The following is a 13,185-nucleotide window of genomic DNA, read 5'->3' as shown; positions in this document are numbered from 1 at the left end:
TATAATGAGTCCTTCCTACTGACTCAATTGACAATCTCATCACTTTTTCAGATTTTAGAGAATGTGCTGGCAAATACCTCCTCAGAGCCTGTGTTTTATACCAAGGTGCTGTTCCATAGATTATTTGATGCACAATTGTCAGAACTTTATATTCAATCCTAAACTCCATCGGTAACCAGTGTAATCGTTTTAACACTGGCGAAACGTGCTCATACCTAGATACCCCTGAAATCAGTCATACTGCAGTATTTTGCACAACCTGCAATGCCTTCACTCTGTTTTTTGCAATCCCTAAAAGCAATGCATTACAGAAGTCTAATTTTGCAATTACCTGTACTACTGTCCGAAAGTCGGACACAACATCATAGATTTTAATCTAGACAATATTTGTAGCTGAAAAAAAGCACCCTTAATCACCTGTAGTATATGAGCTTGCAGAGTAAGTCTCGTATCCAGAAGTACCCCCAGTATTCTCATATGTGACAAAATTGAAAATTTCACATCACTTACTTGCACTTCCTTTAAATTCTAAAGTGAGTTATCATTCCCTAGAAACATCATTTCTGTCTTCTGCAAATTCAGCCTTAACTGATTATCCCTCATCCAGTTTTATATCTTTTCCATACATGTGCTTTGCTTGAGTAATGTATTATTAAACATCTTTTTCTATTATCATCAAATAGGAGTCCTCTTTAGCTCCAAAATAGAGGTTTAGTATGCAATATATGTATTTTTTTTCATGTGCTTTGCTTAAGTAATGCATTATTAAACATATTTTGACCTTAATATCAACTTGGGAGTCCTCCTTAGCCCCCAAAATTAAGCCCCATTCACCTATATGCAGATGCCTCCAGTATGTCTAGGAGATGCCTAAGTCACATCTACCTAACTGAAGCCTATCTAGCGCCAAACTCACACTCAAAAGTAGACCTGCTTTTGCAAGCAGTCCTCTTGCTAAAAAATTAAAGGATTTAGTATGCAATATATATATATATATATATATTTATTTATTTATTTTATTTTTTTTCATGTACTTTGAGGAACTTAGAGGTCAAAAGAGGAACTGGACTTATTGTATTTCGCTGAATGTCCAGCACTCTTGATTGTAAACCGCCTAGAAGTCGCAAGATTGTGGCGGTATAGAAGAATAAAGTTATTATTATTATTATTATTATTGAAGGAACATGTTTGATATTTATCCTAGAGAAATGACTGTTTGTAAATCCAGAGGATATAAGCTTGGCTTTGGAATTGACATGCGGTTTATTATTTGAGTGTGTGTGGTGCAATGGTTATAGCTAAAGCCTTAGCACCCTAATGTTGTTGGTTCAAATCCCCCACTGCTCCTTGTGAACCTGGGCAACTGGAACAGAAGAGAAATATGATAAATGAGCCAAATGTAAATACCACATAGGATATAAGTGGTATATAAATTAAAAGATAAATAAAATATAATAGTGGTACCAGCCTTATACTGCATACAATTTTAATGTACAAAAGAAAAGCATAAAATTGCCATTCTAATGATGTCATAATGCTAACACATGGGAACGTTATAGATGTTTGGGCATCTATGTAATGCCTAAAAGGCGAATCTGCAAAAGACATTTAACAATATAGAAGCACTTAGATTCACTCAGCACTGCTGAGCACGATTCTCTATAGTGCAGTGTTTTTCAACCGCTGTTCCGCGGCACACTAGTGTGCCGCGAGATGTTGCCTGGTGTGCCGCAGGGCCGCCGGGCCCGGAGCTGACAGGGGGCCCGAGGCAGGGGCGCCAGTAGCTCGCCAAGGCAAAGTGAGTCGATCACCCAGGACTCACTTTGTCTTGGCGATCTAATCTATCGAGCCGATAAGTCTTCTTCTCCCCGACGTCAATTCTGCAGTCGGAGAGGAAGTTCGGGCCAGCCAATCGCTGCCTGGCTGGGTGGAACTTCCTCTCCGATTGCAGAATTGACGTCAGGGAGAGCATGCGTCGGCGTCGGCTTTGGGGCCTGTTATCCATTGGTGGGCCCTGTTCCCCGATGGCAGCGGCAGTGGCAGTGGCTTGGGGAACGGCAGGGAGAAAGAAAGAAAGGGGGCAGGCAGGGAAACAGAAGGAAAGAAGAGAAACAGAAAAAAAGAAAGAAAGGTCAGGAAGAGAGGAAGAAAAAGTTGGGGGAGGGAATGAGGTGTGGAGGAGAGAAAGCATACAGGCTGATAGAAGGGAAGAAAGATTGGATGCACAGTCAGAAGAAGAAAGTGCAACCAGAAATCACCAGACACGGTAGGAAAAATGATTTTATTTTAAATTTAGCAAAGTGGAGGCAGTATTACCACAGTTTTCAAAGGAATTTGCCCAAATAACTTAATAGTTAACTGGGTAAATTCCCAGAGATGAAAACTTCCCTTCACTTACTATGCACAGTTCTGAATTTATATCTGCTGTCTATATTTTACAATATGGTCACCTTTTACTAAACCGCAATAGTGGTTTTTAGCGCAGGGAGCCTATGAGCGTCAAGAGCAGCGCTGGACATTCAGCGCAGCTCCCTGCGCTAAAAACTGCTATTGTGGTTTAATAATAAGGATGGAGGGTATATTTGTCTATTTTTGTATGCTATAAAAACCAAATACAGAGAGAGACTGAGAGCTGTTGACGAAGAGCTACGTGTGTGTCTTTCTTCGATTCCAGCCAGAATATCAGCTTTGTGTTCAGCCAAACAGGCCCAGGTTTCGCACTGAATAAAGTATTTTATAATTTTTATAATTTTTATTTCGTAATAAAGTAATTATAAAATACTTTCTTTGTGTTTATTTGATTCCTATTCAAGAGAATTACTTTATATATAGTCAATATAGGCAGAGAGTTAAATTTTTTAACATTTTCTAATGGTGGTGTGCCTCGTGATTTTTTTCATGAAACAAGTGTGCCTTTGCCCAAAAAAGGTTGAAAAACACTGCTATAGTGTGTCTATGCATTATAGAATTGCACTCAGCATTCTGCTGCTGGCTGTCTAAACAACATCTAATTTTTAGACATCCTTTACAGAATCTGGCCCAAAGAATCCACTTCGCCGTGGTACAAAAATTCAGCAGCAGTAGTCCTGCTACATTACTCCAACCACTTCCTGCAGGTGAAAATGACATAATACAAGGCACTAACCCCCCCCCCCCTTTTTTACTAAACCGCAAAAGTGGTTATTAGTGCAGGGAGCTGCACTGAATGTTCCGCACTGTTCCCAATGCGCATAGAGTTCCTATGAGTGTCGGGAGCAACACAAAGCATTACGCGCAGCTCCTGCCAATAACCGCTATCACAGTTTAGTAAAAGAGAGGGGATACAATTTTAAATCAATGTGATAAAACAAAAATCAACAACTGAATAAAATCATGACCCACTACTCATAAATTTGATTTAAAAGCCAAACCTTTAACTGGTTCTGAAAAAGTAAATACCTAAACATGTCTCACAGTTCTTGTCTACTAGCATTCCCACTTTACACAGCCCAATGTCTGAAAGACTTAAATTGATTGATATCTTTTTTTCAGATAACATTTGATCACAACTGTGGTTGTAATGATTAGCAGTAATACTATTAATACAATAATGAGAATCATTGCAGTGGACATCCCACAGGATAGCATTAGACTGGACAGCTGCATACCTTCTACAGCTCTTGGTGTGCCACATACAGTATCTTTGGGGTCTTCAATTTTGTTTATATTCTGTTTGTACCATGAGATAAACCCAATATTGGAACAAACACAAGCCAGTGGATTATGACTTAAATTAATTATACTGTTATCAGATATGCTGTTTACCATTTCCAGAGGTATAATTTGAATCCTGTTGACAGCAAAATTGAGGTACATCGTGTTAACGACATAAAATGCATTGCTACTAAATGTAGTTAGACTATTGTAACTTAGATCCACATGTTTTAGTTTCTTCAGCATTTGGAATGCCTGGTGTTCTATGACTTTTAGTGCACAAGAAGACAAGATTAATACTTCTAGACTGGGCACAAACTGAAATAAGCTGTCATTCTGGATGGTGTCTGAATGAAAATGGTTCTCTTTGAAATCAAGTATGGTAAGTTTCAGCAGGCCCTGTAGAAGGTAGCGATTGTTAGTGTCAATAGAGCTATGAGAAAGATTCAGGACACGAAGGAGTTGTAGGTTGACAAAGGGATTCTTCGATGCCTGAAGACATGTAAAACTAAAATCAAGGATCTCCAGTTTATTGTTTTCTGGAAAAGCCAAATCATGGAGGGAGAGCAAGTCATTGTTACTTAAATTCAGATGCTTCAGATTACTAAGTCCTTTTAATTCTGTACTACAACAGTTTGACGACTTAATGCCACTGCCACTTAAATCTAAATACTGAAGCTGCAAGAGTTTTTCTAAGCAGCCAGAGCCCATTTGCAACTTTTCAAAGTTTCTGTTGACATGAAGGTGAGTTAGGAAAGAAAAGTTAGCTAAGTGGATATCGCAAAGATTTTCAAAGCTGTTTTGGTTTAGAATTAGTTCTGTCAGCAAGCTCATGTTCCCAATATCAGGGGGGAAATAGTCAATGTAGCTATGAGTTAGATCCAGTTTCTGTAGCCTGCTCAAACACTGAAACGTGGAGGCAGAAAAATCAAAGAAATGCATGTTCTCTAAACTGAGTTCAGCTACAGAAATATTGCATAAGCCTTGCAGCATGTTGGAGGTTATTTCTGATTTACCTTCTACATCATCAAATGTACCAAGTTTAAGAATGTGGGTATTTACACCCACCAGTCCGTCTAAAATAACAGAAAGATCACCCTTATTGGCACAACCTGCAAAATTAAGGCTGTAAAAGTTGTTGGAATAGAAAGCTTTGGGCTCAATATATTTAAGGGAATTTCCTTTTAAGCTAAGGCTTAAGTTGGTAATCTGCCTAAGAATTTCCACATCTTTGGTTAATATTTTTTCTATACCATTCAGTTGAAAGTCAAGATGTCTTAGGTTCTTAATTGGAAAACTGTCCAGGAGTTGCATGACTGAGATTGGATTGCTCCCTATGTCCAAGGTCTCCAAGTTATCCAAATTATGCATTGGAACAAGCAATAAGCTAGTTAGGCCTGTTTGGGTTAGGAAGAGATGCTTCAGAGAAATTGGCCCAGCAAATGCTGTGTCTGCAAGATACATCAACTGGTTTCCAATTAATACAATTGTCTGCAGATTGGGATTGCTTTGAAATGCTTCATCAAACACCCAGTTAACTTGACACCTTAAACAATGACATAAAGTTAGAGTTAACATGACTTGAATTAGCAAAGGAGTCTGGTTTTTATGGATCATTAAAATTCACATTTTATTCCAGCACCCCACTTAGAAGCCCAGGACAATAACTTAGGACTGAGAGAAAGAGAGAACAATTATTTTGAAACGGGCAAGGTACTTCAAAGTACCATATTGGAGAAGGCAGCAAGATAAGCAAATGTAAAGAAGGTAGGTTGAGACATTTTCTCATTGTGAATGAATTGGGGGGGAGAGGGGGAGTCTTCTGGTCTCAGTACTATAGCCAATGACTATGCTACCAGTTCATCATTGGACATGCATGTAGTATTGGGAGAGAATGTGCGTTATGAAAGCAATTCATTTATTTGGCACCAAGAAGTAGGTGCCACGATGTGCCATGCTTAACACCAATTCCATAATGGCCCTTAGGCTTGCCTAAGTCATTAAAGAACACTAGCACCAAAGGATACTTATATTGGGTCAATGACAAGCGAAAGCTGACAAGCCTAGGTGCCAATCAATGCGTATTCTATAAGTATGCAGTTTGGTGACATGCCCATGGCCCTCCCATGCACTGCCCTTGTGTATACCATGCAGTTACACATGGAAACATGATGGCAGATAAAGGCCACATGGCCCATCCAGTCTGCCTATCCGCAGTAACCATTATCTCTTCCTCTCTCTAAGAGATCCCACGTACAGCACTTTATATGTACATTACTGCTGATAATTAGTATAATGAAGCAAACAACTGGCACATGCTTCTCGATGCTCATATATAGAATTTCACCATATGTGCATGTAGCACACATTCTAAGAAAAGTGTGCAATATATGCTAATCAGGCACAATGAATGACATTGGTTCAAGTGACAGTGCATCCCTAGCAAAAAAAAAAAAAAAGCCTATTAAAAAGGCAAAATGGCAACATACATGGATTCCTTTTACTGAGCTGCAGAGACAAAGATTCATTCTTATTCCCTAATTGCAACAAAATATTTTTTTTCCTATTCCCACCCCATCCCCATAGGAAGCTAACCTCATCCCTTCACTGTCCCTGCATTCTCCATCCCTTCCCCCTCAAAGTTTCTGCAGTCTTAATTTTCTTCCCCGCTAATCGCTTACAGTTAGGGCCAAAGCATTTACACCAGGTAGGGCTAGTCTCAGGTAGGGCGACAGGTAGGGCTAGTCTTAGTTAAGGCGCCGGTCTTTGACCAGACGGCCGCCGTGTGAGTGGACTGCTGGGCATGATGGACCACTGGTCTGACCCAGCAGCGGCAATTCTTATGTTCGGTGCATGTATGCACATACTTAAATGGAAAAAGATAGAACTACTAATCTGTTACACTTTCACAAAAGTATATGAATGTCATGAATCAATGTAAGCAGTGCTGCTTCAGTTTCAGGAGATGTGTGTTTCTCAAAACACGGAGGAAAAAGCCTCAGGCAAATGCCCTCCCACCACCACAATGGTGGAAAAAGGTGGTAGGGTGGTAATCTTCATTGGCAGAAAACCTCCATTACACTCCCTGTTAAGTAAACTGTAAGCAGGGCTGTCTATGCAATCGACAGATGAAAATTAAGTTGAATAATTTTCATCTGTCGATTGCATAGACAGCCCTGCTTACAGTTTACTTAACAGGGAGTGTAATGGAGGTTTTCTGCCAATGAAGATTACCACCCTACCACCTTTTTCCACCATTGTGGTGGTGGGAGGGCATTTGCCTGAGGCTTTTTCCTCCGTGTTTTGAGAAACACACATCTCCTGAAACTGAAGCAGCACTGCTTACATTGATTCATGACATTCATATACTTTTGTGAAAGTGTAACAGATTAGAATATTATTGTATTTCACACATCCGAGTTTCTATCACAAAAGATAGAACTACTACCATTTATCACTTATATAGCACTGAAAGGCAAATGCAGCACTATACATTTTGAGCTGTAAGGAGTATGCAGCGCTGTACATTTTGACTGGTTTTTGTGCGTTGGGTATTTGGCACAGGCACTGAATATAGCTGGTATATTTGCTGACTCCACCCCCTGATCACCTCAGCACAAATCAGACAACTGTGGCAGTCAACAGGGTATACAATAGCTTTTTAGACTATCCTTGTAGTATGGTATTGGGCCATCTGCTACCTTCTGGAATGTATAGGTGGGAGGTGTCAGGAATGTGAGTTGTCTGTGTGTTTGATGCAGATCTTTTCCATTCATGATGGGATTCTTTTTCTTCTCATTTATATATTGTTAAACTAGTGTAACTCACCTTGATCTGACAAAGAATTGGCATTGTATCAAGTTTTAAATAAACTTACAAATCTAAAAAATGTCTTCCCCCCTTCCCCCCCCAATTTTACCTTATTGGATATTTTTTAAAATTCCATTTGCACCTTTGCTTTCCTGACTACATTACCAGTTTCTCTTTTAGACATGGAGGAAGTCACTGCTTGCTCTGGATTGGTAGCACGGAATGTTGTTACTATTTGGTTTTTTTGCCAGGTACTAGTGACCTAGATTGGCCACCATGAGGACGGGCTACTGGGGTCGGTAGCATGGAATGTTGCTATTTTTTTTTTGGGGGGGAGGGCGGTTTGCCAGGTACTAGTGACCTGGATTGGCCACTGTGAGGATGGGCTACTGGACAACTTCTCTAACTGAGGTCCCAATGCAAAGAAAGATTTCCTTGCAAGTAAGACTTGTTTAACCAGCCTTACATGCAAGGAAACTCTCCTGCCGATGCTCAAAAGGGTGCTTCATGGCTTCTATCAATCCTCGTAGCAGCCACTGAGAACCCTATGCAAATGCATTAGTATTTAAATGAACTCTCCTTGCAATGCACAAAAGACTCATTAGTATTTAAATGAGCTATTCTTGAAATGCATAAAAGGGAACACCCCCGACTCTTTTAGGGTTGCTATTTTCAGGCAGCTGTGGAGCTGCCGGTAGCTACTGTGTGTGTGTTGTGCACATACACAACACACACACCACAGCTGTGCTCCTTTAAAAAATAAAAGCACACACACAAAAAAACCACATCACCTTCTCCTTCCCTCCCATCAGATTTGTGCCTTCCCTTGCACCTGAGCCCACCCCCACCTCCCCCCCCAGCAAATTTCCCCCAGTCCTAAAAAAAAATTAATCCCTGGTGGTCTATTGGCCAGGGGCCCCTCTAACACTCCCAACTCTTATTTTGAACACCGGCAGGAGGTGATTTTGAGCCAATCAGGGCCTTCAGCTCCTCCCACTATACCCCAAGATGCATTGGGTGGGGGAAGCCCCATCATTTGCATCACACAGCCCTGCAGGCAGGTGGTAGTGAGCTTCCCTCCTGCCGGTTGCTCTTCCAAAGGTACAGGGAAGAGGATTTCAGAGATGTGGAAGGGGGGCCCAGGAATGTGTGTGTGTGGAGGAGGGGGGAGTGGAGATATCGGGGAATATCAAGGAAGATCCAGGTTGTCAGCGGGATATCAGGGAGAGATCTGGGATATCAGTGGGATATCATGGATGTCAGGGGAGGGTCCAGCTGATGGGGATTCCTTATGCTGCGATCAGCTGATGGGAAATCTACGGGTGTTTGTGTGGGTTTTTTTTGGGGGGGGGAGTTGCTCTTTGGGTGATGGGAGGGATTCATGATGACTGGGGGAGTAAGGTGGTCTTGTCAATTTGGGCACCTTTGTGGAACTTAGACACAATTCAAACAGGTCTAACTGCCAGCGTCTAAGTTCCCTCAAGGAAAGCTTTGATTATGACTGGGGTATGTCCAGGTCGAAGCCTGCCCGATTTCCACCCATAACACACCTCCCAACACGCCCCTTTGCTCTCTGTATGCACAGCAGCTTAGAATTGCTGCTGCATATCCAGAAAGTTGGTTTTAATTATTGGTACTTGGACGTCCCTGCTATTAGGACATCCAAGTGCCGTCTTAGGCTGTTTTTTTGACATTTTAAAGTTTTGATGAGCCCCAAAGTATCTATTTAAAGAGAAAACACAATCCAAATGAAAATAACAATTAATCACCACAAATAAAAGGAAAAAAAAAATTCAGCTCATCGTTAGATACATCAGACCACCAAAAGTTGGGAGGGGATATAAGGAAGACATTTTTTAAGAACCTTAAAGACAAAGGAGAAAAAAAATGATAGAAACCAAAACATTCGACATGCTCAATTTTTTTCCTACCAAGAAGTTGGTTTTCAGGTGTGCTCTTTTTTTTTTTTTTTAATGGGGGGTGGGGGAGGGGTGGACAACACCAGCTAATTATAGTTTTTTGTGCTCCAGAAAAGCGTGGAGGGGCATAATCGAAAGGAACGTCTAAGTCGCAAGTTATCCAAAGTAAAAAACAGCCTAGAACACATTTTTGAAAAATACGACCAAAATTTTTTTCTTTCGAAAATCGTCTAATTATACGTCCTGCCGATCTGATCGTCCAAGTCACTAAATCCTCCATCTTTATACCACATTTTCATCCAACTTTTCGTCCAAGTAAAAAATGCCTAGAACAAACCCTGTTGGATGTGAGAGGGGTCTGCAATGTGATGGACTGAGCACCTAAATAGTGGGGTACCTTACAGGGGCACTGCTGTGAACTTCACCAAAAGGGTGCCATGGCTTTTCCTCACTACAGCTCCCTTATAGGTCATGGTGAGCCCCCCAAACCACCTCCAGAATCCCCTAGACTCACTTATCTACCATCATAATAGCCCTTAGGGCTGCAGGAGTCACTTATATGCCAGTAAAAAAGGGTTTGGGGGTACATAGGGGAGTGCACATGTTTAAGTATCAATGGAGTGATTACAGGGGCTTATGGGCATGGGTCCTTCTCTCCATGAGTCCCTAACCCACTCCCAAGACAGCTTAAGCCGCCTCTGTGCTGGACGACTAGGCTTTCCTATGCCAGGCTGCCAGGTGATGATGGTCTGGAGGCTGAATTTTAAAGGTGTGATTATGATTTTTATGGGGTTGGGAGGGGGGTCGGTGATCACTGGGGAGAGTGTGGAGGTCTGTTTTATGTGTTTGCAGTGCTTATCTAGTGACTTTAGGTGGGTTTTTGTGACTTAGCCCATGCTTTAAATGGTCTAAATCACAACGTCCAAGTTCCGTCGATCCTGGGCTGTATAACTTTTGGTTATACATGCTGTACGACTTGAATAAGTCTAAGCCGGCCCACATCCCGCCCAACTCCCACTCTCGACACTCCTCCTGAAACGCCCCATTTAGCTTTGGTTGTTCAGCGGCACTATGAAGGCCTAGGTTGTTTAGAAATACGTCCAAAACCCGTTTTTATTATCGGCACTTGGACGTATTTGGACAATGTTCGTCCAAGTGCCGACTTAGGCCGGTTTTTGGACATTTTTCTCTTTCGATCATGAGCCCCATAGTTTATTTGGGCAGTTTTTCTGCTCTCCATGCTTGTTGAGTCTTTTTCTTTATATTGTTGTAAGAATATGTCACACCCTCAGCAGAAAAGGAAAAGTATAAAATACACACTACTTGCTTTGTATAATTGATGGTTTGAATTGTGTTCCCTTATTTTGTGTGGTTATTTGAAAATGGAAAGATGGCCATACAAAAGCCTATTCATATAATAAAATCTGCCTTCTAGATAAGCTGCCATCCTACGGTTGTTGTGCAAAGTTCGACATGCTGTGTCACACTGTGCCATGTTTGTCTGTGATGTTCTTTGTTCACATGGTAAGTTTAACGACTTGGAGACAGGGACGAACTGTGAGGTTATTAAATTTTGGATGACACCAAACTCTACAGCAGGGTTAGAACCAAGGAAGACTGTGAAGACCTGCAAAGGGACTTAACGAGATTGGAAGACTGGGCAAGAAAATGGCAAATGAGTTTTAACACTGAGAAATGCAAAGTCATGCATGTAGGGAAAAAGAACCCGATGTTCAACTATAAAATGGGGGGATCATTGCTGGGGGTGAGCAACCTTGAAAGAGACCTGGGGGTGATGGTGGACACAACATTGAAAGCATCAGCACAGTGTGCGACAGCCTCAAAGAAAGCGAACAGAATGTTGGGTATCATCAAAAAGGGTATCACGATCAGGACGAAGGAAGTCATTTTGCCGCTGTATCGGGCAATGGTGCGCCCACGTCTGGAGTACTGTGTCCAGTACTGGTCGCCGTACCTCAAAAAGGACATTGTGGTACTTGAGGGAGTCCAGAGAAGAGTGACAAAACTGATAAAAGGTATGGAAACCTTCTCATACGCTGACAGATTGGAAATGCTGGGGCTATTCTCCCTGGAAAAGCGGAGACTTAGAGGAGACATGATAGAAACCTTCAAAATCATGAAGGGCATAGAGAAGGTAGACAGGGACAAATTCTTCAGGCTGTGGGGAGCCACAAGTACAAGGGGGCACTCGGAGAAAATGAAAAAGGACAGGTTTAGAACAAATGCTAGGAAGTTCTTTTTCACTCAGAGGGTGATGGACACATGGAACGCGCTCCCGGAGGCTGTGATAGGCCAGAGCACGCTACAGGGGTTCAAGGAGGGTCTAGATAGGTTCCTGAAAGAAAAGAGGATTGAGGGGTACAGATAGAAGTGGAGGTAGGTTACAGGAATAGTCAGAAACCACAGGTCGTGGACCTGATGGGCCACCGCAGGAGCGGACCGCTGGGCACGATGGACCTCTGGTCTGACCCAGTGGAGGCAACTTCTTATGTTCTTATTATAATGTTTTAGCATATTATAGGTTTTTTTAGCATTTTATGTTATATTTTTTAGTTAAATCATGTGTCCAGTGGTGTTTTTATACGCTCCTTTTGGTGTGTCTTACTTCTGTTTCATTTTGAATTTATAGAAGTATATTTTTTAAATTTCCATCAACTTATAATTACACTAGAGCAGTGGTTCCCAACCCTGTCCTGGAGGAACACCAGGCCAATTGGGTTTTCAGGCTAGCCCTAATGAATATGCATGAAGCAAATTTGCATGCCTATCACTTCCATCATATGCAAATCTCTCTCATGCATATTCATTAGGGCTAGCCTGAAAACCCGATTGGCCTGGTGTTCCTCCAGGACAGGGTTGGGAATCATTGCACTAGAGGATATATACACTCACGGTTTTAGCATGCGGCCTTATTTATATCCCAAAGCCACATGGGGCTTTTAATCTTTTTGCCTTAACCTTTAATACAGGTCTATAAAGCTGTTTTTTCTCCACTTTTGTTGCTTTGCTTTTTACTTCAGCACAACTTCTCTTTTTACGTGCTTTCTCATTTCCTAAATCTTTGCTGTTCACCTAACTATGGTCATCAGTCAGTTTTGCTTTCTGTAGACCATTAGTCCTTATGTATCATTAGTCCTTATGTACCATTAGTCCTTATGCCATTAGTCCCTATGCATCATGCCATTTATCCTTATGTATCATGCCATATTTGTACCTGTCATTATTATTATTTTTACCTCACATGGTTGTTAATACACTGTTATATATGGATTCCAATTTATCATGTTTTATTTTCACTGCCTTTAGTGTCCATGAGTATGAACATTCAGCTTGCTCTTTAATTATTAGTTCATATATATATAATCCATTCACATCTTTGTTTCATTCATTTCATGGGTGCATTATATTTTATCGTGACCATGCTTTACATATCTTATATCATTTAACTTTAAAATTACAAGATGAAATGATTTGTCTAGTAATTTGATAGCTAAGATTGTCCTGCTGTCTTAGAACCAAGTCATTTTATTCTGTTATTTTAACTGCATTATTCTATGTGTTCATGTCCTATTATGGTTTCTTCATGTTTGAATACGATGTCTTTTTTCTATAGTTTAAAGACAATAGACTGTTTTCAGTCCAATTCTTTATATGTGAGGTTGGCAGCCATTGGTATGTATAATGTCTTCTCGTCATTATATTGTGTCACATATCTCTTCATGTTTTCAAAATCAGACACGTA

General features: G+C 41.0%; 1 protein-coding gene across 1 annotated transcript in view; it reads right to left on the bottom strand.

The window, feature by feature from the left end:
* Positions 1-2,879: 2,879 nt before the first annotated feature.
* The window catches only part of CD180 (CD180 molecule), a 47,245-nt gene continuing 36,939 nt past the window's right edge, over positions 2,880-13,185 (bottom strand). The window contains exon 3 of the mRNA XM_033929964.1: positions 2,880-5,239. Within this exon, the coding sequence (XP_033785855.1) occupies positions 3,505-5,239 (1,735 nt within the window). The 3' untranslated portion in view covers positions 2,880-3,504. The remainder of the gene's footprint in view (positions 5,240-13,185) is intronic.

The sequence above is a fragment of the Geotrypetes seraphini genome, chromosome 1 (genome assembly GCF_902459505.1).
Source record: "Geotrypetes seraphini chromosome 1, aGeoSer1.1, whole genome shotgun sequence".
Classification (NCBI taxonomy): Eukaryota; Metazoa; Chordata; class Amphibia; order Gymnophiona; family Dermophiidae; genus Geotrypetes; species Geotrypetes seraphini.
Note: the sequence above shows the minus strand (reverse complement) of the source record. Positions and strands in the feature narration are given on the sequence as shown.